This window comes from Channa argus, chromosome 13, assembly GCF_033026475.1.
Source record: "Channa argus isolate prfri chromosome 13, Channa argus male v1.0, whole genome shotgun sequence".
In the NCBI taxonomy this organism is placed as follows: Eukaryota; Metazoa; Chordata; class Actinopteri; order Anabantiformes; family Channidae; genus Channa; species Channa argus.
In genome coordinates this window covers 2,887,407-2,911,927 of record NC_090209.1, presented here as the reverse complement: position 1 = coordinate 2,911,927, position 24,521 = coordinate 2,887,407, and the positions used below count along the sequence as shown (strand labels likewise).

Below are 24,521 nucleotides of genomic sequence, written 5' to 3'. Positions count from 1 at the left end.
AACTTCTTCTCAGTGTGTCAGAGCTGGGCGATTTACTATTTGATGGAAACACCAGGGAACCTTTTATAGTTGTTAGATTTGAGTATTAAAATCCTGAAAATCTTCAGATTAATAGTAACAAATGATGAATGTTTGGTTTCAAAAATGAATTAGCTCATTTCACAGTTAAACTGACCCAAGCCTGGTGTCCACTAAAAAAAGATTCATGTCTCAGTGATGTTCTCATGGTCAAAAAATAATTCAATAAAATCATGTTGAGGAAGATATGTTAGCAGGGCCCTGGGTTTTGGCCAGAAAAATTCCTATACGTTCAGATTTTTCTAAATTGTTTGAACTGACATTAACTAAAGAAAACACCTGATTAATTTCTCTGGGTTGCTTTTCAATATGTTTATCTTCTTGAGCTGAACCATGTGCAGAAAAAAAGAGGAATCGCAGCACAATAGGGAACTGTTAAATGTGAAAAAGGAGCATTACTACACCAACACCAGGGTGTAGTCAGGGTGTAGAAACACTCCTGACTCTTCAAACAGATTACTGAGAAAGAATCAAGGCTGTGTTTAACTGTACATCTGAGCAATATATCCTGAAGATGGGTTGTAGTTTTCATGCATCTGTTGACAAACATACAGCAGATACAGAGGATTAGTTCTTTTGGTTAGCTGAACCCCTGCAGCAAAGGTCCAGCAGCTGTCCCTCTGCATTGCAGGGCATAAACATTGGAACAAAGGTTAGTGAGCCACAGAGCCTCGATTCTTTCTGCCATGTGGTGAGTAAGTGAAGGGAAAAAGCGTAACAGCAGTTACAAAAGTTTGACACTGTACACAAATGCTCAACTCTGCTAAAAGTGTGCAGTCAAAAAGTAAAAGTGTACAACCACAACACAAAGAGTGTGATCACAACAGACAATAAAAGATAAAACTGTGTGCTTCCAACTCCACGCTTTTAGAGAATTTGCATTTTATATCAATAAATTAAAACAGTTTGAACCTTTGGGAACATGGGTAACACCTTTCCCTCTTATAAAGCAAAACCATCTCTTATATTCACAGTGCAGTTCTTTGTGTTCTTAATTTTGAATCTTGAGAATTGTGGCACATCATTTAAAAATAACTTTTATTTAATTTAATCATAATCAAGAAGCACTGTTCTTACTGATGCCATATTCAGCAGGTTAATAGGTGAAAGGTGTCTGCAGCAAGATTCAGTATAAAAGGAGCATCCACTAAATTCTTGTAAACACTGCTGGATGTGTGTGACCTTCAGGAGCATCACATGAGAAACCGTAATGCTACGATTATGAATTTATCCACATAGATTACTTTTCACTAAACATAGTCCACCGCTGCATCCTGAAATGTAATCTAAACCCGTGTTGTAACAAGGAAGGAAGACATCAATTCTATGCAGAAGTACCGAAGATCCTTGGGCTTAAACTCATGTCAGGTGGAACGAAAGACAGAGGAAATGTGTTCTGTGGTCAAATGTTTCCACATTTCAGCTTGTTGTCAGGAAAAACAGACATCAGGTGCAAAAGATGAAAAGACCATCTAGACTGTTAGCAATGAATGGGGGGGTGTATTATGCAACGTATTATATTCTGATCTAGTACGTCGTTGTGGATCAAGTGGGTGATGAAACTTACAGTTTAATGGTGTTTGCTGCACATTTTATAAAAATAATGTTCCTCATTGTGACTTTCTGTGCTCACTCTAGGAGTTGTGTGGATAAACACTGGTTCTAATTGTTTTAGTTCTAATTGACCAAATAAGTTAAGTTGGTCAGTGAAAGCACTGAAAATGTTATTTTTGAAATTTTGTTAATTAAAGGCCCAAGTGAATTAAGTGAATTGGGTTTTTATTGATTTTTTTATTTCAGCTGCAGATAATAAACATTCTCATTTAGGGAAAAACATTTTTCATGTTCACAAACATTCTAGCTTGAACTGTTATAAATGTCAGGAATAACAGTTGTTTGCACTTGGTGGGTGAAAACAATAAATCAGCATTAACAGTTTGTTATGTTTGATTAGTATAATGGCCTGTATTTCCTTGCTTAATTTATTCTTTTTACCCTTCAACAGTGCAAACAATGCAAATTCTGCCTGTGGATGATGCCCCTTAAAAGAGCAAAAACAGATGTTAAACAGTTTAGTGGAGGGAGGAGGATATGAAAATACCTGCGGAACTGGATGTGTTTTCTTTATTCTCCCTGTCTGTTTCTCCTGCTAGATGGGAGGGAGGAAAGGAGGAAGGGAGGAGGAAGGAGAGGTTAATGGGGGAGACGCTGTTAATTTATAAACCCAAACTACCAAAACCCAAAATAAATAAAGCAAAAAAATAATTAAAACACAGGATCCACAATGTCATCTTGACTTGAGACATCGAGGGAAGTTTTAGGGAGGGTTCAGGATTGGTTATGTAAAAACACTTTGACACTACAGGGTCAGTTTTACAGAAAAACCTCTATAGTGTTCCTGAATTTCTCAAACTAAACAAAAACAGCCAAAGAAAAGTCAATGATAACAGTCAAAATTCAGAAGCATCTACTTTTAACACAAAAACATAACATTATATTGAAAGGAGAAGGCTAGTTCCTAAATATAGTCACTGTCTAGTTTATTAGGTAAAACTACTAAAACTAGTGCAGTGCCAATATTCAGTTTTAGTTTAAACTTGTTTTTAAGAGGTGAGGTTTCAGCTGCATGGTCATTTTGGACGCTATGGTCTGTGCTGCCATTGAACTGGGCTCAGATATACTTGCTCTTTACCAAAGTCCACATTTGGACAACGGCAGCGTCATCTGTGTCATCATCACTTCTTTGCAGATTTTGTGTAGGTCTGAGGGATTTAAGGAATTAGCCATGATGAGGCAGAGAAGCTAAATGTATTTAATCTTTTTCAAAAAGAATCCTTTGTTCACAGTAAGTTAGTTCAAACTGGCTCCAATGTGTTTCATCTGACGAAGATGGGAGAGATAAAGCAATGAAGTTTCCTTGTGGAGAATGTGAACTTAAAATAACAGAGTAGGATTATGATTTAACCGTTAAGAAGTCAATTTGAACCTGGCCTGGACTGAAAAGCCTAGTTGGGTTTGCATTTTAATCTTTACCTGCAGATCAGGACAGGATCGTTTGGCTGGAGGAGACTGAGAGCCCAGAGGAGTGTCTTCTGTTTCTTTGGACAAGTGCTTCAACACGATACATTTCTCTACGGGGAAGCCCCTGCAGCAAGACAGAAATGTGTTTATTATTTATTATATAACTGCACTTTAAGCACTTTAACTTACTTCATCACTCCTCCGGTGAGAATGGTTCAATTTTGTTTCAGTGTTTTTAAGCCCCCCCTTTCCTCAAGGCCACTGCGTTCTGATTGGTCAGCTGGCAAAAACCTGTTGTACTTTGTGGAAGTGAGAACCCAAAACATAGGTCCTTTTATGGACTTTCATGATGGTTGTACTTCATACTGTGAGGCATTGAGTATAAAAATGGGCAGACTTAAACCTGGGCTTTAAGCTGTGGGCACTTGAATACGGTATTTTTTATTTTTGTTTTGTCCCTTTGGCTTATCCCATGAGATCTTTGTCCGAATGTTTATTTGGCACAGATTTTACGCGGGATGCCCTTCCTGACTCAACCCTCCCCAATTTCTACTGGGCTTGGACCAGCACTGTACAGCTGGGGATGGTAATGAACTGCTGGGGATTTAGTGTCTTGCCCAGAAACACACCAACTGAGCTACAGTTGCCAGAATATGCTTCCTTAAAAATCTCAGCACGCTCCCATGCATTGTACTAATTTAGTTACTGTAAATCAATAGGGTGCCTCTGTAGAGAATTGATAGAAGACACCACTAACAACTACTTCTTTTCCTTTTGACTGGTCCCTTTCAGAAGTCGCCACAGTGAATCATGTGTCTCCATCTAACTCTGTCCTCTGCATCCTCTTTTCTCACACCAAATAACTTCATGTCCTCTCTACTACATCCATAAATCTCCTCTTTGTTCTTCCTCTAGACCTCCTGCCTGGCAGCTCCAACCTCAGCATCCTTCTACCGATATATTCACAGTCTCTCCCTGAACATGTCCAAACCACCTCAATCTGGCCTCTCTGACTTTATCTCCAAAACATCTAACATGATCAAAATGTCAACTGCAAACATCATAGTCCATGGCGATTCCTGTCTAACCTCATCTGTCAGTCTGTCCATCACCAGAGCAAACAAGAAGGGGCTCAGAGCCAATCCTTGATGCAGACCCACCTCCACCTTGAACTCCTCTGTCACACCTACAGCACCTCACCACGGTCTTACAGCTCTCATACAAGTCCTGCACTAACATACTAACACACTCCAACATACTTCTCTGCCGCTCCAGACGTCCCTGTCATACGCTTTCTCTAAATCTACAAAGACACAATGCAACTCCCTCTGACCTTCTCCATCAGCCTTCTCAAAGCAAATACTGCATCTGTTGTAGCAAATATTAAATTAGCTCTTTATTTTGTGTAATTCTTTGATCTGCCTTTATATATTATATAATTCTATAATATTATATTATAGAATTATATAGAATTATATATTATAGAATTATATATTATTATTATTATTATATTATGATTCTTTGATCTGCCTTTATATATGCATTTTCTTCTTTTTAGACAATGGCAGATTTGGTTGTTATTTTTTCAGTCATTTATTACAGTTTATTTGTACCTGAACAATTTCAAGTGGTTTCAATTTCAAGTGTAATGACAAGTCCAGATATGAGTCGTCAGAGTTCATATGTAAAAAAATAAAATGTGATTTTGCTGTGGTTTAGCAGTGAATTAGGCCATTTGATGTTCTGCAGGATTGTCTTAATCATTTACTAAAGTGGTTAAAATATTAAATGACATCTGTCATTTGTCATTTTGATTGTGTCTCTCTCTGTGCATCCTGTGTGTCTGGACAGCTTACTTCTCTCTGCATTTCTGCAGTGCTTCATCAGCTAAGAGTTTGAGGCTGATCAGCTTATCCCCTCGATAGAAACCATCTGAAAGAATGAGAGAGAGAGAGAAACAGAGGTTAAAAGAGTAACACAGTTGAAGACAGAAAGAAAAAAACAAAAAACAGAGGGAGTAATAATGCTGCAATTAAGCTGATGTTCCGGTCAAGACCAGGACATAATAATCATACACATCAAGTATGTAAAAGTGAAACTAAGCCAATGCCAATGGCACTTCACACACACACACACACACACACACACACACACAATGTGATTTAATTGCTGTTAAACAAATCCACAATCCTTATCCTAACCAGGACTCTGGACTCAATATCTGGCATGACAGTCTTGCACTTTGTCACACCACACAACCTGACTACTTACTTGCCACTCTTCCTGTTAATACAAGTAGCACTTCATTCATTCAAGATGATAGTGCATCAAAACAATAAACTAATTTGGTTCCCTACACATTTGCCGTTCAGTTGTATAGGACTGCCATATTTATGAGACAGGGTTGTCTTAAGTATCTTGGCCTCATTTTTACGTCCAAATCTGACTGGAAAATAAGAGGCAGAGGGAAAATTGCCCCTTCGCAGGTCCTGAAAGGTGTAGTTGGTGGAGAATATTTTCCTTCATCTTGCTAAACCATGTGGTACAAGGTTTGGTATGGAGTGACTAGGATTTTAAACACCAGCCAGTGAGGTGATTTATAACACATCCAATTTTTTTATTAAACCTACCAATATTGCCTCGGTCTCTGTCCTTGCAGTCACATCCAGCCATGCTGCATCATTTCCATTAGCACTGGCTGTAGTTAAAAAAAATCAATACTTGCCAAAGGAAACGTTAACACCCACCACTTTCTCTAATTAGCTAGCATTTAGCCAAGCCACATTCAAAGATTGGTTCACATGGATTTTCTGATACTACAGTACCATTTAGTTGGGCTTTGGTAGATGCACCAGCAACACTGGATTTTAACAACAAGTCGCAGTATTCAGTCTTCATCAGTGACATTCTGGTAAAGGCGATGTTGGTCATTACCACTACATTAAACAATACAACAATTTTTTGTGTTTTGTACAATGTTGTTTACTAATGATGAATAGCATCAGAGTTTAGCTAATTTTGCCGACCTCAGCAATGACTATGACTTATGGAGCAAGGTAGCCAATAATATTGGATGTAGCATTTCTACATCGCTTAGTAAGAAGCTGAGAGTCCCACCCTCTACTTTTAAAAGACCCTCAGGTTTTTACAATTACTGTTTGCAAAACCAGAACATTTAAATTTGTCAAACACCTGTGTTCTGAATATGCAAACCTGCAAAACAGAGTTTGCAGATACAAAACTAAATGTAAAAATGTAACTGTAATTTTTGCAGTTAGTCACCTTGTTAGAGAAAAGTACTGAAATAATTAACAGTTTGACATATGCATTCAAAAGTTTAGAAAAGGTAAAATTAGTAGCTTTGTAAGCGTTATCCAATTCATAAAGATTTTTTTTAAATATACGCATAGTCTATGCATACAAAACAAAATAAACAATAGAAAACAACGCGCAATTCATTTTCTAGTTCTTCGAACTCACAAAACTGACAAATCCAAACATGTTCTTCAGTACCAACATGGTCCAAATGCAAGGGCGATACAATGTGGGACAGAGCTGGCCTCTCCTAATTCATGTTGATCAGTCGATCTTCAGTGTCTTCATTCCAGATAAGCAGGCTGTTGTGAAAATTCACTTGTATTGCAATGTTCAGAAGAAATGCGTAACTACATGACAATGTTATTTTCTTGCTTCTGCCACTTCTTTCTCTTCTTGTGCACCAAGTCACTAAGCCAATCAGAGTGGTTTCCCATCAACAGTGTCGATCACCAATTCAACACGTAAAATCTGACATTGAAAAGCCTTCAGCAGTGCAGCTCTTAAATGATCTGACATTGGATGATGACCAACTGATAGCTAAATGTCAAAGTCATATTTTGATAGACAATAAACTAAATAAACTATTTAATCAGGGTGCTTCTCAGACCACCAACCCCCACCAATACTGTGAAATGAATGCAGCCAAAGAGAAAAATACTGACAAAAATAAATAAGGAAAAATCATTCTCTGCACCACACAAAACATGTGTTTTGTTTTTTTTTATTATCTAAAACTCACCTGCTGTGATGAGCAGTGAACACTGGGAGTCCATGATCCTCTCACACAGAGATTCAGCAGAGAAACCTGCAAACTGGAAACAGCAGGTATTTTTTATCCACACTTCATTTTGTAAAGAGTTACAGAAATGCGACATGCATTTCTAACTCACCACTATGGAGTGAACAGCCCCGATTCGCGCACAGGCCAACATAGCTACCACCAGTTCAACTACCATGGGCATGTAAATGGACACACGGTCGCCTTTCTTCACTCCTGAAGAACATAGGATAAAAACAGTAAAATCAGCTCTGCAAAGACATATTTTAACTGATTTTACAACATGGTATAAAACAAAAGCAGAGACAGGTGTTTGTGCTGAATAGTGACAAAACTGTTTAATACACAGGAGTCCTTCTAGCTCCTTTATTCCAGTAGAACAGATGGAGGTTACTAGTATGTAGGAACAAAGCTTCAGTTCAAGGAAACACTAATTTATTGAAGGTCTCTTTTTTTCAATAAAAACTCAAGAATAAACAGAATATCAATGCCAGTGGAATAGTGAATAATTAGTAAGACATGTGGGAGCCGTGCATTCACACGGTATATACATATGGAACCTACCCTGAGACTTGAGGACATTGGCAAACTGACACACTCTGTGCAGCAGTTCTCTGTAGGTCACCTTCAACTCATCACCTGGTTCGTTGCCTTCCCTAAAATTAACATCAAAATGTATAGAAAAATTATGTAATAGAAATGTATCACTAAAACAGACCAACTTCATATATGAGACTGTAAATATTGATGCAGTCTTTGATACATACACACACAAAAATATTGTGGATTTAGAATGTTATTTAATTATATTAAGATTCTGCAAAGTAACTAAATCTGTGTAATTTCGAGGGAGTTATAATAAATTAAGATGAACAAAATTAAAGTACGTGTTCTTCAAACCTGCCTTTCAGTACAATTGTTCCACAACTGATCAGTGACAGCTTTACTTGAATATTCTCTCAAAAGGCAAAGACTTGTTTATTGGACTAGTTATTGATGTGTTTTTAAGCATTTCAGACATATTGTCTAATGCAGTTACGGTAAAGAGCAGGAAGGGGATCACTTAATGTCAATTTCCCTCTGTCACGTTAAAGTCATTCAAGTCATTCACAGTGCACAGATGCCCAGATGACCTTTGTAGGTTTACTCAGATGAAATAGTGGAAAGCTTGCTCTTTGTGTTTCTGTGCTGAGAACAGGTGTTTGTGAAGCAACATTTATCTGCTGGCAGTTTGGGGATTTTATCAAGAGTAAAGTTGGTAGAAGCATTAATCAAACATTCCTTAATCAATATTTGTTTAAACATGCTTAAAAATGAATAAATGATGTGGTAAAACACAAAAACTCTGGGCAGAGCTGTAATCTGTCGATTCATTAATGACTGATCCTTTCATTAAATCAGTTACGCGTCTAACAGCCAGTTAGAAATTGTATCCTCCCAATCAGGTTGGGATTTCTTGTTGCAGCCCTGTGCATTCTGACCTTACTTCCAGCTCTCTTTTATTTACCAAATTCTGTGTTATTCTTGAAAAGTCTTACAGTGCAAAGCCTGCTATTCCTGTTGTAATGGTATGCTATACAATGTGACGTTAAAAGTAGAAATAAAGCTGAAAAATCAACTTCAGTAAATTATATCTATAATGTAATTTGCCTGTAATCACTGGAACCACAATCACATTATCAATTTTGTTGATGGTCTTAGCAATTTAATAAAGCCAAAGAAATGGATCTATAGGCTTCCTTTTTTTTTTTTGGCAAAATTGAGACCATGTATGAAAGAGATATGAATGAGAGGAGACTGAACTGATCTCCAGCTGGTTGACATTGGGCCAGTTTATAGCCTCCAGATATGGTTGGGTTAAGTTTAAGGTTCAAAGACCATTTCAGCAAGGCAAGAACACCTTTCAGTCATAAAAATGCACACCTTTAATCGAAAAGTGCATCTGTATCCAAGACAAAGAACAACTTCCAAAACCATAAATCATTTAAACACATCAATCTGTTATGCCATTTAATGCTGGCTACCCCAATGGTTTCCAAGTATGGTTTCCAATATCGGTAGAAGGATGCTGAGGTTGGAGCTGCCTGGCAGGAGGTGTAGAGGAAGACCAAAGAGGAGATTTATGGACATGAAGTTAGTTGGTGTGAGTGAAGAGGATGCAGAGGACAGGGTTAGATGGAGACACATGATTCGCTGTGTTGACCCCTGAAAGGGAACAGCCGAAAGGAAAAGAAGAAGACGACCCAACCGGGTTAATCTTATCTCAAATGTAGCTTCAGTATTCTTGTGATTCAGCCCAGTTGTAAAACTTGAGTGCAGCTACTAAACAGAGCAGGATCTATATCCTGTCCAACAGCTCCCGTCCCATGTATTCAGAGTCTTGCATCTTGGCTTCTGGCTCTCTTTCTCAGCCACTAGGCAGAACCGATAAACACTCTTTTCTACACCCTATGGTAAATTTAGAGAGGCCAAAATTAAGTAAGGGAAAACTTGTGTATTTTATGCAACCTGGTGATTGTTGTTGTGCATTGTGTGTGTGTCTTTGTGTTACTCTACTGCTACAAAAACAATTGCTCTGTAAGAGTCTTGAGTAAATGTCAACTTTCCCTTCATGACAAATAAAGTCATTCTGGGCATTTGGGGAACTGCATGCTTGCAAAAGCATCACTCAAGGTCTCACACACAGACACACAGTAAATTGTGCGTGTGTGTGTGCGTGTAAGCTTTTTCTAATTAATAACTCGACTCCAGACTAATAAATACAGTTGAATTTCTAAGTGAACAGCGTCCAGCTAACCTCTACATATTGAAAAAGATGACAGTTAGCAATGGGAGGAGTGCAGAAAGAGGAAGCTGTGTCCTAATTCTGCACTATGTAAGTTTTTTTCTTTTTTCTTTTTTTTTTTAATAAAAGGTAGGGACTTCTCATATTGAAAATGTTAAATTATAGGAAATTGGAAATGTTAACCTTGGGTCTGAACAAGCACCTTGGTCACATAAATAATAGTAGGTCGACCCAGTAAAATTTACATTTCAACAGTTGTGTAACAATTCACCACAGCACAAAACGTTTTGATTTAAAAATGACTACATTCATCATAAGTGTAGAAGATGGACTGTGATAAGTTTTTAAAACTGTGATTCTCACAACTTGCAGTTTTAACTCCTCTATTGTAAATAGAATACAAATGAGTTTAGTGACAACATTCAAACACTTATGTAGTCTGGCCACAAGTGTAAATGTAGTTTGGTAACAGTCTTTCAACCACAGTTCAAACATTTACCCATCGTCCTAACGAGGACATTGTTAATGCACTGCAGTGACATTCTGATATTTATTTTTACATTTATTTTAAAGATGCAGAGATTTGCTGGCCACAATTATGGGTATCTCCAAATAAAGCTGTGAGGAACATAAAAGTATAATTTACCAATGTCTGAATGACCAAAACCAAATGCATTAACAGACTAAGAAATACAACAATGTTAGACATCCTGAGTTTGAAAAGGACCTATGTTACATGTTCCCACGATTTAGATCCAGAACAGCAAATGAAATAATGTCTCCACTATTAAACTAAACACACACACACACACACAGGCTTCCAGCACAAAAAAATAATTTCAACATATACAAAGATTGCAAAACTCTCTCAGAAGCAGCTAATGCTTGAGCTGAAGTGATAGAATGAAGCAAAACACCAGCCAACATTCAACTCTAGTTCCTCTGTGTGTAGAGGCCTGAATAGCTGAAAGTTCTCCATGACTCACTTGGCACTGATGACCAATGGGAGTTACATTTACAGAATGACTGACACCAAGATAAAACTCTGACCTTGGTAAACATTTTCAACTTGATATCTGAGCTGCAGTGCTTGTGTCGTCACACACCCAGTCTGACATCTGTCCTGCATAACTGCTTAAGTATATGAAGTTTATTAAACAATCAGTGTCTGAGTATGAGTGTGAATGATCAAATGAGAACTACATGTTACAGCAAGCCATGGCTTTTGATTCATGTCAAAAAGTGTCTGTTGAGAGTCACTTTGGAGGTATGTGTAAATACGGTGAGTTAATATCTTAAGCAGACTGTGCATTGCTCCACCTCTTCCTGCTCTCAGACCTGCAATCCAAACAAGCTTTTTGTTTGGGCTACAGCAGGGGTCACCAACATGGTGCCCGTGGGCACCAGGTAGCCCGCAAGGACCACATGATTAGCCCGCAGGCCTGTTCTAAAAATAGCTCACCATAGTGCCACTTAATAATGAGCTGCATCTAATTCTTTTGTTGCTATTCTTTTTTTAAATCACATTTGATAGGTATTGTAAGAAATCATTAATTTGTGTCTTCACATAGATGAATATCATTAATTTAATTATTAATAATTAACAGTAAATTGAGCGAATTTGTTATTTCAAAAGTGCTTATTAAACTGGTAGCCCTTCACATTAATCAGTACCCAAGAAGTAGCTCTCAGTTTCAAAAAGGTTGGTGACCCCTGGGGTACAGTTTGATGTCAGTTAGTGTAATTAACGGTTATTAGACACTTTGACGTGGAGGAATAGATACAGTTAAACGTCCCAGTGCTGTTATACTTTATTTAAGCAACTTGTCCAATCAAATTGCTTGGTCGGAACTAACTGTTGTATTGTTACTATTATAGTATATAATATGCATAGCATTTGATCTGTGGGATGAGGTCATTTGTATATCACATCGGCCTAATGACCAATGTGGATAACATTTGAAATGAAAAAAATTACATAATTACTAAAAAATATTAGAATATGCAGATTAATCATTAAGAAAACACGGGTCTGGTGTTTGGAGTTTTGTTTGGTCATTTCCCTGCAGATAACGATCAACACAGTTGTGTTCATATTAACAGCATTAGGCATGTTTCCTTTCTTCCTCTTTTGCGATACTCTCACTGAATAACTGTGTAGTCTAATGGATTCCACTCTGTGGCTTCACCATTCACATCAGAACACATCAGTAACCAGAGGCAAATGACACAGAGACGAGAGCAAGAGAGGCAGACAGGCCTAATGGTAAAAAGCTCAGGAGCTAGTAATGACACAAAAGAACATTAAAATAAGTGATAATGCAGACGAGAGAGACGTTCAGGACAAAGATGACAAACTGGCATATTCTCTCCCTTTATATGGGATGGCTGTGGCTCAGGAGGTAGAGCAATTCTACACACATCGCAAGGTCAATCAAGTGTGTGTGTGTGTGTGTCTGACAGTAAGCAAGTGAGAGAGAGAATGTGATGCGACACTGTATGGCAGCGATTAATTACTGTACATGTTTGGGCATAATCTGCATTCTTTAAGATACAGTGTTTTCTTAGTGGTGCACTTTTACTTTTGTACTTCAAGTAAAATGTAGAATAAATAAGAAAAAGAAAAAGATTTAAATTGATACTTGTAGTGGAGAATTTTTTAGGCCAATGTTTGCCAACCTGAACCTGCTTTAGACTCTCTCTTTGTAGCATTTTATGATGTTTATGTCACAACTGATAAACTGATATCATTTCTAATACTAAAACCCAGAACACACGTTTTTTCTTTTTTGTGTGTCTCTGACATTGGCACCCTGACAGAGATAGAAATCTTTAATAGTGAAGAGCCTGTGCTTTGGATGGTTATTCATAGTAAATAGACTTCATAATTAAGATGTAACAGTTGCACGATTTTCAGCCATCTAGTAAAAATGGTGGAGTTTATACAGAGCAGGTTCCCTTTCAGTCAATTCAATCGGTACAAAACAAGTATAGGACATCATGCCCTTGTGTGACCTGGCTGAAGACACCTTTATTCACACTGTGAAGGCTGGCAACCCGTGGTGAGGTATGTGCAGCCCTGCCTGCACATATAAGCCTCAGTCACCACAGTTGCCCCCAAGTTCTTACGCTCGAACACCTTATGCTTTCGAGTTGACTAGCTACTGCTAGTTAGCTCTGTCTTCACTTGTCAGAACTTGACTCAAACGTAGCTTAACTGCTTAACTGTTCCTGTTGGTGGTAGCAGAAACAACCTCAGTTGGTGAGTCGTCTACCTGCGGAGGACTGATTTCAATCAGTACACTAATTGCTATGAGGATCACTGCTAACATGGGCAAAAAAGTAGTCCACCATCTGTCCCTGTCCTCAGAGTTTTGGCTTCTATTTGTGGGAGAAAGACCAGCACAAAGCCTGTCCTGTCTGTCTAGGTATTCACCAAAGTAGGAGAGTCATGCACATTTTTTTGAACGGACTCATCCCTGGAATGATGGGTCACATTTGTGGAAAAGACTGGGAAAGACCACAGGTCTGATCAGCAGGACTCTTCTCCGAGTCAGTAGAACCAGCTATGCCTGCGTCTGCCGATGAAGGCTTTCCGTCTGATGTCCCTGCTCTTAGCTGGTAACCTCTGTTACCAGAGGAATGAGGTACAACACTATGCCGCCCCAACTTGCAGCTGAGCTCAGTGAAGAGCAGCTCTCAAACTGAGAGGACAACTGTGGTGCCTGCTTATATGTGCAGGCAGGGCTGAACAGTCCCTGGTTCACCTGAAATCAAAGACTGGACGCTAACATCAAACATGTTGCCTGCAGCTCTCAATCCAATATTATTTTAACTAATTTAACAAACAAATTTATATAGTTACAAAAAATTATATTTGTTGATCAATGCTTATATTTTGGTTGAGTAACAAATACATTTTTTGGGTTTGGGAAACACTGTAGACCATCAAATTAATTTTTCAGGTGCCCAGTCAGACAACTGCAGGGTTCATTGCACTTGCCCAAACATAGAATGTACTCGGCCATAGATCTTCAAGCGCTTTCAGATAAATAAATGATTACTGTCAGATTATGAAAATCTTTCTTCTCAATTGGGGGAAACAAAAAATGGTCAAGCATGCAGCCTCCATGCTGAATCACCTGGATTCTAAGCAGAATAATAATCAACTATGAGTATGTAAATGTTTTTCAAGTACATGTATAGTTCAAGCTATAATAAGAAATGAGCCTTCCATAGTGGCATATACATAGAATTTATAGGAAATTTGTTTTTTGGATATTATGGTCATTTTGCACAGCCCTAAATCATATCCATCTTTTGATTTTAAACCCAAATGTCCTAACCTAAACATCTGAACGAAACAAAGCTACACACTATAACCTCTGTTAGTAAATATGAGTGAACTCATAGTATGCGCTATTTTTACATTATGACTTGTTTACAGTAATAAAATAAAGTGTAGAAAATTCAATAAAAAGCAGATGTTTGCCAGTTTTGAGAATATTTGTTTTTTCTAAAAACCGATTCCCTTTTTTCTCGTATACCGGCATTGTTCCCATACTACTTATTCCAAAAAAAAAAGGATGCAAGGAAAAGACTCAAAGGGACATGTAGATGCAATTCAGGAAAATAAGATGTACCCAAAGCTGGAAAGAAAAAAGAAATACGGAGAAATATGAAAGAAAGACAAAAGGAGAGAGGGTGGCTGCAGCTCAATTCATAACATCTGCTGGTATTTAATCATGTTATTGTGTTACCAGAGGCACCACCCCCTCACAGTCATTACACACACACACACACACACACACTAACCAGTAGAAGGCCACTTTATCTCCAAGGTTCCTTTCGTGGACGTTGCGGTCAAGGAGGTTGTAGCAGATGTTGGTGGAGGCTCCTTCCATACATTTGATAAAGATTTTTCCTCTGGTCACATCAAAGTTGTATTGAAGGAACTGACCTTTGTGTTTGGTCTTCCAAAAGAAATCTTTGGCAATGTCTCCCCAGAAATCTGCAGGAAAGAAAAAACTGTAGTATAAGTAATACAATCTTTTAATTACTTTCACTGCACTCAGGTGAAATGGAGACATTTAACTAAACAAAATTACTTTTTGTCAGTTTATTTTTTATTAACTTAGCTTACTTAGTAGAAATTGTTTTAATTGAGCATGATTCAATAAAAGTAAAGATCTCCCACTTCTCTTTTCTATGACTACACTGGAAAAGGCCAATATCTGTAAGACCTACAGGGCTCTCACATGTTCTTGCATGAGCCACAAGTATAGTGTTTAATTAGATTACTATTTTGACAGTAGAGGAAATTTTCTTGTTGCAAAATTACACTGTGAATGTTGCAAGATCCAGATGGTGAAACAGGCCCCTGTGCCAGATTTTAGTCACAGCATGCAAGAAGCAAACAATTTAGAATTTTTATTAAAAGGTGGAACTTTTGCTGTTTGTACTTAATCACTGACTTTTTTAATCAGTAAAATATCAACAGCATATTCAAAAAATGTCACTTGGTGGAAGCAACATTTTCACTTCCCTTTTAGTCTTTTACTTTTCCTATTTCATCACGGTTTAAATAGGTATGTTCAGATACCAGTATTGGGTATAGAGTCAGATACCACCCTTGTATTGTACTGTATTGTGTTGTGAATTTCTACTCTTACTCTCAAACGTTTTGCCAATACCACACCAGATAAGACAATGACAAAAATACAAAGGACTGAAGGCTCTGCTCTTGTGAAGTCTTAAGATTCAGTTCCTAACCATTATTATATTTCTCAAAATGATTTTAAACTAGTCTAATATTTCTCAGCTACAGTAACTAGAACATTGCCGGAAGTTGCCTCTATTTGCCAAAAAAATATGGTTTTCAAAAGCAGTGTTGTACAAACCATGTACAGAGCATGGAGAGAAATAGAGGGTAAAAAGGAAATTGTGGGCAGGCTGGGTTTGAGATTAATTGCCACAAATAATTGAGGCCCTATTACTGGCTGAAGTATTTCAACCTGCATACAATCTTTGCGTCGGCAATTAGAGTTTCCAAGATGAACTAGATCTACACAGACACTGGCAACACAGAGTCAGTTTAATTAACGACTTACTCATAGAATTAATGTTTATTAGTGAGAGCAGCAAAGACCTGCTGTTGTTTGAAATGTTGTCCTTTCATCCAGCAGCATCAGTACTGGCTAAAAGCAAGAGGCTGCTGGCTAAATGTGAACATAAACTGTAATTTGCAGAGGTGTTCTCAACAACAGCTTCTACCACTTCCTTACTACATTTGTTGTATGTATACTATATTATGAAATAAAGTTTGAAAAATAAATATTTTTCACTTTCTGCTGTGTTTCCCAAATATTGATTTATTTCAAAATCTTTTGTAGACTTGAGCAGCTGGCAGTCAAATTTACACTGTTTGAAAGCAAATTACCCTGGTTACAATGTGTAGAAAATATAAATATATGGAGTAGCTATATATTTAGCTGCTTGTTTAGGGCTGATCTGTGCCATTTCTGGTTAAAATAGAACTGATTGGTGCATCAACACAAACACACAGGTCTGTAAACCACTCCCTTCTAAAAGGTCAAACTCTGCTGCAGTTGAAAGAAGCTGACTGACCTTTTTTATTAAGTAGGTTATGTTAAAATAAAATGCCATAGCATTATAGCTTTGCCATGATAATGAGAAGTAAACACATTTTCTCACCATCTCACCAAGTAAACTCCACTACAATAAAGTTACTTTAAAATATCACCAGTAAGCTAGCTAGGAAACTAAAACAGATTTTCAATTTTGCCTCAGTGTGAGGTATTAATAACCAAAGCACAGCAGCTCTCCAAAATGTGATCTGTCACAACTCAACCACAACAAAGGTTGACAAACAACATCCAGTAAGTATTATTAAGATTTTTACCAGATGGCACAAGAAAATGTACAATATAAATTTGTGAATAATTCACTTAGATCAGCTCAAATAGTTTTAAGCTGTTTTTGTGACTGCTAAACATAGTTATGTGTAAGTGAAACTGAATGAGAGAGGGGAACAGCAGAGAGATGCAAAAAGCTGGCAGTGAAAAACACTTGCAGAGAAATAGGTGACTGTCAGAAAATAGTTTACACCTGTCAACAAGATTCGGCATATGACATGGCTAATAGGACTTCCTCATAAAGCGTATGCAGTTAAAGGAAGGTGGTATGAAGATTTCAACCAACATGGATACTGAAAGAGATGATAAAGAACTGTATCATATTGATATGAAAACACGTTCAATGTTGAAGTGTTTAATATTGTTTTGATATTTGTTTTGTAATCATAGGCAAATTGTTACTAAGCCTGGGTGTACTGTACATTTGTATTTTCTTTAAGTGTGTAATCAGTGTTTTAGTAGGTAGTTGTTAGTAGTTACAAATGCCATTTTTGGCCAGAATAAATGTGGCAAAGGCCTCCATCAGACCCACTCCTGCTTAGCCTACATCGGTGGCGTTCCATGCTAGTAATGCTGCAAATATGACTTTATCTAAGAAGCAACACTAAAATCTTTAATTAAACATGACAGGAACTATCAATAAAAAAGTATTTATTGTAACTAAAAATGCAGAGACAAATCCTGAACACAGCCTATTTGTTAAGACTCCAGAAACTTGGAATCTATGTACAGCATCTGACCTGTTTGCTATAATAGAAAAGCAGTAATCACAGTGCAGCTACAGTGGCTGTGCGCACGTCCCATCCATCTGCTGTCACACTGATTCTGTTGCAGTTTAACATTCACAGCAAATTAAGAAAGTCAGAAATAGAGCTAAAGTCTACATTTGTTAAGTCAAAGTGCGTTTCTCAGCTACAATGTTGAAAGCAAGGTGTGCTAAAAATCAGCTCCACTCTCAGAATGTTGACCATGCAGTGAATGTTAAAATTCAGTATTGGAAATATGAATAGTTTTACACGTGGATATCAAATAACTAGGCTTTACAGTAGAAATATTAATTAGAAAGCACAATTTCATAAACATTATCATTATGCCAAGTGCAATTTTGCAAATGGAAGCCCCCCCACCCCCAAAGAAAATCACGCAATTTCCTGCTGAGGTTGTCAGTCTGCCATCTTGTATAATTCTATCCCCCCCCCCCCCCATTTGATAAGACATAAATGATTAACAAAATTGTTTTAAAATATCAATTTATGCTCACAAGCAAATTTGTTAACAATCATTGCAGCTCTAGTTGCATTTATTTTGAGACATAATAATTTAACAGCATCATAGCATGTCCACTGGTTTTGGGATATTTTGTTTTGGGTGGAGCTTAATATGCAAAGTACCTAAAGTTCTCATAAATATAGTGAAGTAAAAAGTACCCTCTGAAATGTAGTGGGAAGTAAAAGTAGTGAAAAATGAAAAGTACGCTTTAATTTTCTCAAATATGTATTTAAATCCAGTATTTGAGTAAATGTAACATGGTAATTTTCCCCAGTAGTCTTTACTTGTGTGGCTAATTGTACTTATGACTTACCGTCTGGATTTACTACAGACTTCGTGTAGAGTTCTTTATACTTCTCAAAGCTGGAGATGTGAGCCTCCTTTTTTAAGTCATCAGAGCCGTGGAAGACGTCTTCCTTGGGCACTTGGTCTGGAATCATCTTTTAAACCGTTTACTCTCTTAACTTATTCGTCAGTAAAACGAACTATGCTACCAAACTGGCTTCTTGAAAACACGACTGGACGGCCAAGATGGTTAGTCCGACGATCAATATCAGCTCTACAGGATGAGCCGAGATGCTGCACCGATGTCCTTCAAACCACACAATGAATTAATGACGCCAACATTACACATTAGCAAGGTGTTAGCCAGCAGCAAAGTTCATTCAAACTTCCTTAGTTAGCACGGTGGTTTTGTTGGGGGTTGATTTGTTAAAACGTTGTGTGCAAAACACGAGTTTATAGCCAAGATGTGTAGCAACAGATGTTAAGGAAAAGTCCACATCAGTTATTATGCACCTCCGGACGAATCTCTTCGCTCCTGATTGTAACGTCCTGTAGACGCGGACACGGGTGAGTGGGTATTATTCTAAGCTAACATGCTAGGCTAGCTCACCAACGCACAAGAGGAAAACGAGCGAGAATCACTTTCGCTTCAAGGCTAAAACCCTTCAAGTTTAGCTCTATAGACCTGATGTATTCTTACTGCCCAAAATAAACAGCTTCCTTTGAGTCAGCAGACTTTCTCTCATGCTGTCCGAGAGAAGGAAGGCAAGTGTTTTTCTGTCACTCGCTTGCTTCTTCTTCCTTGGTCTTATTTTTTTTTTTTTTTTTTTTTTTTTTTTTTTTGACAAGCAAAGCTGTTTGGTTCTGCTTGGCCCTCAACTTCATCCAATCAGAGCTCACGTTTCCTTCCGGTAGTGCGTGAAGGCTCCCAATTTACAGCAGTAACAGTGGTACATGCGATCACTTGTTGCTTTACGAATGTGTAAATCTGTAGAAAGAAGGTGGCTTTTCTAAGTGCTAAAGGTGTTGTATTTTTTAAATACAAGTTATTAAGAATACAAAGTCCTATTTGTATAATTTTTCAGATATTAAAATGCCTCGAAATAATATCTGGTGTTTTTTATCAGTGTAGTGAAACACTGCTCTCTATGGACATGATTTGTGTTTTACACTTGTATTTTAGGAAATGTGGAGAAAATTTTAATAAAACGTAAGAACACTGATTTCTTTCATTAAGCCAACAAGTTAAAAATGTACACATGCTGACAAAGGAAAAAGAGACTTTGACTTTTTTAACCTTCTTAATTCAAACACACCACTGATGTAGGAAACGCAATTAAACATTCGAACAAACAAATAAACAAACTAAAAATAATAAATTATACTTTATCACTTAACCCAGCGGACATACAAACGGATATGTCAACACCCATATCACAGATTGATAACCAGTTTAAAAGCCCAACCCTTTAAAACACAACCAATATAACAAGACAGATTTTGTCCTTTGTCAGCACAGATTACATGGACCCCAGTGTGTACAGTGTGACTCAACTCTTCCCTGACAGTAAACTGTGAAATATACCTTGCTGTTTCAAATTCAAAGTAAATATCAAATGGCTGCCCTTAAAATATTGTTATATAAGCAAATAAGCAATAGGTCTTCTAACCGTTAAATGTCTTCTTTTTTTAAACATTGCATGTGGAAATTACTATCTTAGTTTGGTTGATTTCAATTTGTGAGTTTATAAAACAGGTTAAGTAGTTTGTTCCCAGTAACTGCTATATTTTAAATTGTGGACAACTGGAGGATTTAAGGCTCTTTCTATACATGCATTCATATCTTGGGAATAGGTGACAGGTGAAAAGCAGTCTCATGACTTTAGATGGAAAAAAATGTTATTTTTGGTATTAACTTCAGGAAAAACAAAAGATATATCAAGTGTAATTTATGCAAAGGAGCAGTTCTAGGTGGGCAGCCTGGGGAAATGTCCAAGTGATACTGGTGATTCTGCTCATTGTGATGTCTAAAGAATACATATTATTGCATCTGTTGGAGAAATATAGATTGATTAGGAGAAACTGTTTTCTTCTTAACACATTTCCTCGGACCTTGGATTCAAGAATTACACAAAGAAACCATGCACTGTCCAAATTATAATAGTAGTGCACAGTTACTACTACTGCCAAAAGAAATGTCTCTTAGTCAGTTTAACAATTATCTGCACATCAATTTAAAACCTGCATGTTGTCTTTATATTGTCCACAGAGCCACACAACCACAGTTTATAAAGTTAGTGCCATGAATCCTTCTATTACAAGGTTCTAATGTGTTTTCCACCTGAATGAAGTGACAAAACATTAGAACCACCTTTCAATATAATGCATTCAAGTACAAGTCCAACAACAACCACTATGACCTCGATAATAAACATGTCAGAATTGTTGTTTTTCTTTTCTTCAGAAAAGTGATAACCTTGTAAAAAAGAGTTTCTAGCAGAGCTGCTGTAGAGCTGTAAAATGATGTTGTGGCCGATCGGTGTACATACGCATCATATTTTATCAGAATTAGTGCCCAGCCCAGCAGCCTTAGTGTTCAGTGAAAATGCATATAATTATAGTCCAAATAGATATGCCACATAGATTATGAAATTTATAACCTGGAAAAGTTGGAAAAAGCATCACAGAACTACAGGCGAGACCAAAATATTTTAAGACATTTGGACCATGAGTCAAAGGAGTAGAAGTCCCTTTATCACCCTTTACTTCAAGTGTCACACTGTGAGTATGACACCGCATTAAGACTTCCATACACTGACTCAATAATAAGACAAATATCCACCACAGACAACTGGATAAAACTGTGACATACAGAAACCAGTTTATAACTTTTTCCAAGGCCGGACTACTAAACAGGTAACATCAGCAGGAACCACATTGGTCCCAAAAATCCCACGTTTACTCCTAATGATTATTAGTTTTTCATATTAACTGTGATGGTGGTCCAAATGGTCAATGGTCTGCACTTATATAGCACTTTTCTACCTATTGGCACTCAAAGTGCTTTACACTGCTTCTTGTTCACACATTCACACTCTCACACACACACACACCGGTGGGGGAGACAAGATTTGTACGTTTTTGGGAGCTGCTATGCAGCTGGCCAACACTCACCGGGAGCAACTAAGTTGGGGTTCAGCGTCTTGCTCAAGGACACTTTCGACACGTGAACGGAGGATTGAACCGACAACCGCTCTCCCTTCCTGCACCACAGTCCCAGACAGAAAAAATAACCAATAAAAATTATATATAAAAAGTTAAACAAAATAATAAAATAAAAACAACAATACAATAACATTATTATTAATAATCAGTCTGGTGTTGACGTGGAAATACTGTTTTATTGTCTTTACAAAACTTGATTCAAGACTTTTACAAAGTATAACAAACATCAATTCCAGCGGAGACAGAGAGCAGCTTGAACAGACACTCGGGCGGCTCTCGGCTCACACCGTACACATGTATCACTGCTGACTGTTGACAGGGGAAAGTTTAGAGGTCAGACACTGGTATTTTTAAAGCCATGATCTCACTTTGCGCCGACATCTTCAGCAAACACCTGCATGACACTGCAGGGCTTTAGACAAACTGAGGATTTGTAGTTTTTGTCTGATGTCAGGTATGAAGGCCTCAATATGATGATGATGATGATGATGATGATGATGATGTCTCCAGATCAAACAAGAACTTGTTCTGGAGTATGTGTGACTGAGCAAAAACATACAAACCTGGTACCCGTGTCAAACCCAATACCACACTGTTCTTCTCAGTAACACATACGATAACATACTTTACTACTATCATTAACCCAGACAGGAGTCAACACGTTCCTTAAAATGCCTCGAGTTACTTGTCAGGAAAAAGACAGCTGGGTAAAAAAAAAAATTAAAAAGAAAAATCAAGCACCTCTCCAGCCATGTGAACCATACCTGACAATTAACTGAGGTGATTTTAATTCATATTATGACTCATTCAGAACATTAGAGGGGACATTGGCACTGTGTTCAGCAGAGGCCACTATGTAAAGAGGGACATCTGTCCACTTTAGCATTGCATAACAAAAAGCAGTTCTTTACTAAGGCTCGACAACACACCTGCCAGAACTGCTCGAAACCAGATAAGCTGCTGTTGTCTACAGTTTCAAGTATCCCAGCTGTCCCAGCTGTAAAAGGCCCACAGTATACAGGGGTGGGGTGTGAATTTCAATACGATGTTAGGACTGTAGTGTGTGTCTGTCCTCAGTGTGCTTCAATTTGTTTTGCCATTGACCCATCAAACAAACAAACGTTGATTGGTTTCTCTAAGCAGCCTCCTGTTAACTGTGAGGACATCCTCAGGTAACTGGTTGTTATGTCAGCTGCGCACGAAACATACACGACACACAACTTTCTAAATTGTGGAATCTGTCTTCCAATACCAAAAGCTCGTGAAGTGTACTGAATTAGAGGATTAGGACCACTACTTTAAAAAAAGTTGCTTGTGTTTTTACCTTTAAGTCAGAATTCGGACTTTTAACAAACTTAATTTTAAACAAAAAAACAAAATAATAATTATGGCAAATTAAATGAAAAAAACTGAGGGAAAGAAAGTAGTGAGAAGTGGCCTCAAACTGTCTCTGGACATTAAGAAGTAATTTGCTACGTTTATTTTATCCATCTAGACAAGTGTGCATCCATCAAACATTCACCCATTTGATTTAGTTTGCCGTTTTAGCTTTCAATTACATATTTGGGAAGTAAAGCTCAATCATCCAACCAACTGTTTAAAAAAAAAAAAAATAAGAAAAAGAAAATCAGTGTAACAGATTTGAATGATGTTCCAGCCTAATTTTCATGTCATTGTGCACTGTCAAGCACTAATATTCAGATCTGAAAAATTTACTTTTTTCCCCCTGACAGTTTATATTGAAAATAACTATGAAAACAAGCAGGTGAATCTTGATGGCAGTTTTCATTAGTTGCAGCCCTATTGACTAAACCTACATATTAAAAGGCTTTGGACTTGGCTTTGGTTTTAGTAAACGTTCCTAACTTCTTTGCCCCAAACTGGGAATAGCCCAGACATAATCCTGACAGTAAGGAGCATTTTGTACATGTTGCCTCTACACATTAGCAAAGTGGGCTTGAAATTGAGCGGGTTAAACTTCTGACCGAGCTTTAATTTGATGTACAGTAGCACAGGAAGTTAGGAACCGCTTTTATGCACAGCATTCAATGGAAGAGTTATAAAGGAGTGGGGGGGAAACATAACCTAAAAAGTCCTATTTCCTCGGCATTTCTTCCTTTTAATATGACAGTACAGTCAGTGTCATGGTGAAGCACATCATTACATAGACTGCAGCAGGAAAATGATGTAGGACCAGTCTCCAAAAACTGGGTAGGTATAAGCAAAACAGACAAGTCCTACAATGTTCAACTACAGATGTGAAAACACAAATGAAATCTGAAAGTCACACATACAACCCAGTCTGCTGCACTACAGAGACCTAATACTTCACCACACAATAACATTGACTCTAATCAGACACAAGAGACATACATCTTAGTTCAAATCACTCTGGGTCAAAAGGCATACATTCAAAGAAAACTGGATTTAGTAATTATTTCTGAAGGTCAAAGCAGAAATGTTTTAGACTTAGTAAAAGCAACCAAAATCAAACACACACACACACACACCTTCAAAAGCAGATATTCTCTAATTTAGTGCAACATTCAATCTTTATGGCAGTGTTTGTTAAAGGCTATTGTGAGCTGTCAACCACAAAAATCACAGAAATTAAACACCTGAAGAGGAGAACTCAGCCCCTCAAAGCCAAATCGTCTTAATCATTTACAGTTGTTTTACTGGTCTACATTAACATCTTAACAGGTGGAAAGAAGCAACAACTAAATGAATAACATTAATCTAAATACTGTTTTTGTTTGCTGTGTGAACATTTGATTGGAAGACAGGTGTCTGCTGCACCCTAACACATCTGAGCTTTTGTCCAACA

The 24,521-nt window shown here is 37.5% G+C and overlaps 1 protein-coding gene across 3 annotated transcripts in view; it reads right to left on the bottom strand.

Moving 5' to 3' along the window:
* Positions 1-19,289, bottom strand: part of acss2 (acyl-CoA synthetase short chain family member 2) — a 28,103-nt gene extending 8,814 nt beyond the window's left edge. Inside the window, exons 1-8 of one of the 3 annotated variants that reach the window (XM_067527101.1) lie at positions 18,498-19,289; positions 14,796-14,991; positions 7,760-7,851; positions 7,308-7,411; positions 7,157-7,229; positions 4,956-5,031; positions 3,112-3,223; positions 2,180-2,227 (exon numbers count right to left, since the gene is read on the bottom strand). In XM_067527101.1, coding sequence (XP_067383202.1) covers positions 2,180-2,227; positions 3,112-3,223; positions 4,956-5,031; positions 7,157-7,229; positions 7,308-7,411; positions 7,760-7,851; positions 14,796-14,991; positions 18,498-18,624 — 828 coding nt within the window. In that variant the 5' untranslated portion in view covers positions 18,625-19,289. The remainder of the gene's footprint in view (positions 1-2,179; positions 2,228-3,111; positions 3,224-4,955; positions 5,032-7,156; positions 7,230-7,307; positions 7,412-7,759; positions 7,852-14,795; positions 14,992-18,497) is intronic. The other 2 variants (XM_067527102.1, XM_067527103.1) reach the window with 2 other exon arrangements.
* Positions 19,290-24,521: the final 5,232 nt, after the last annotated feature.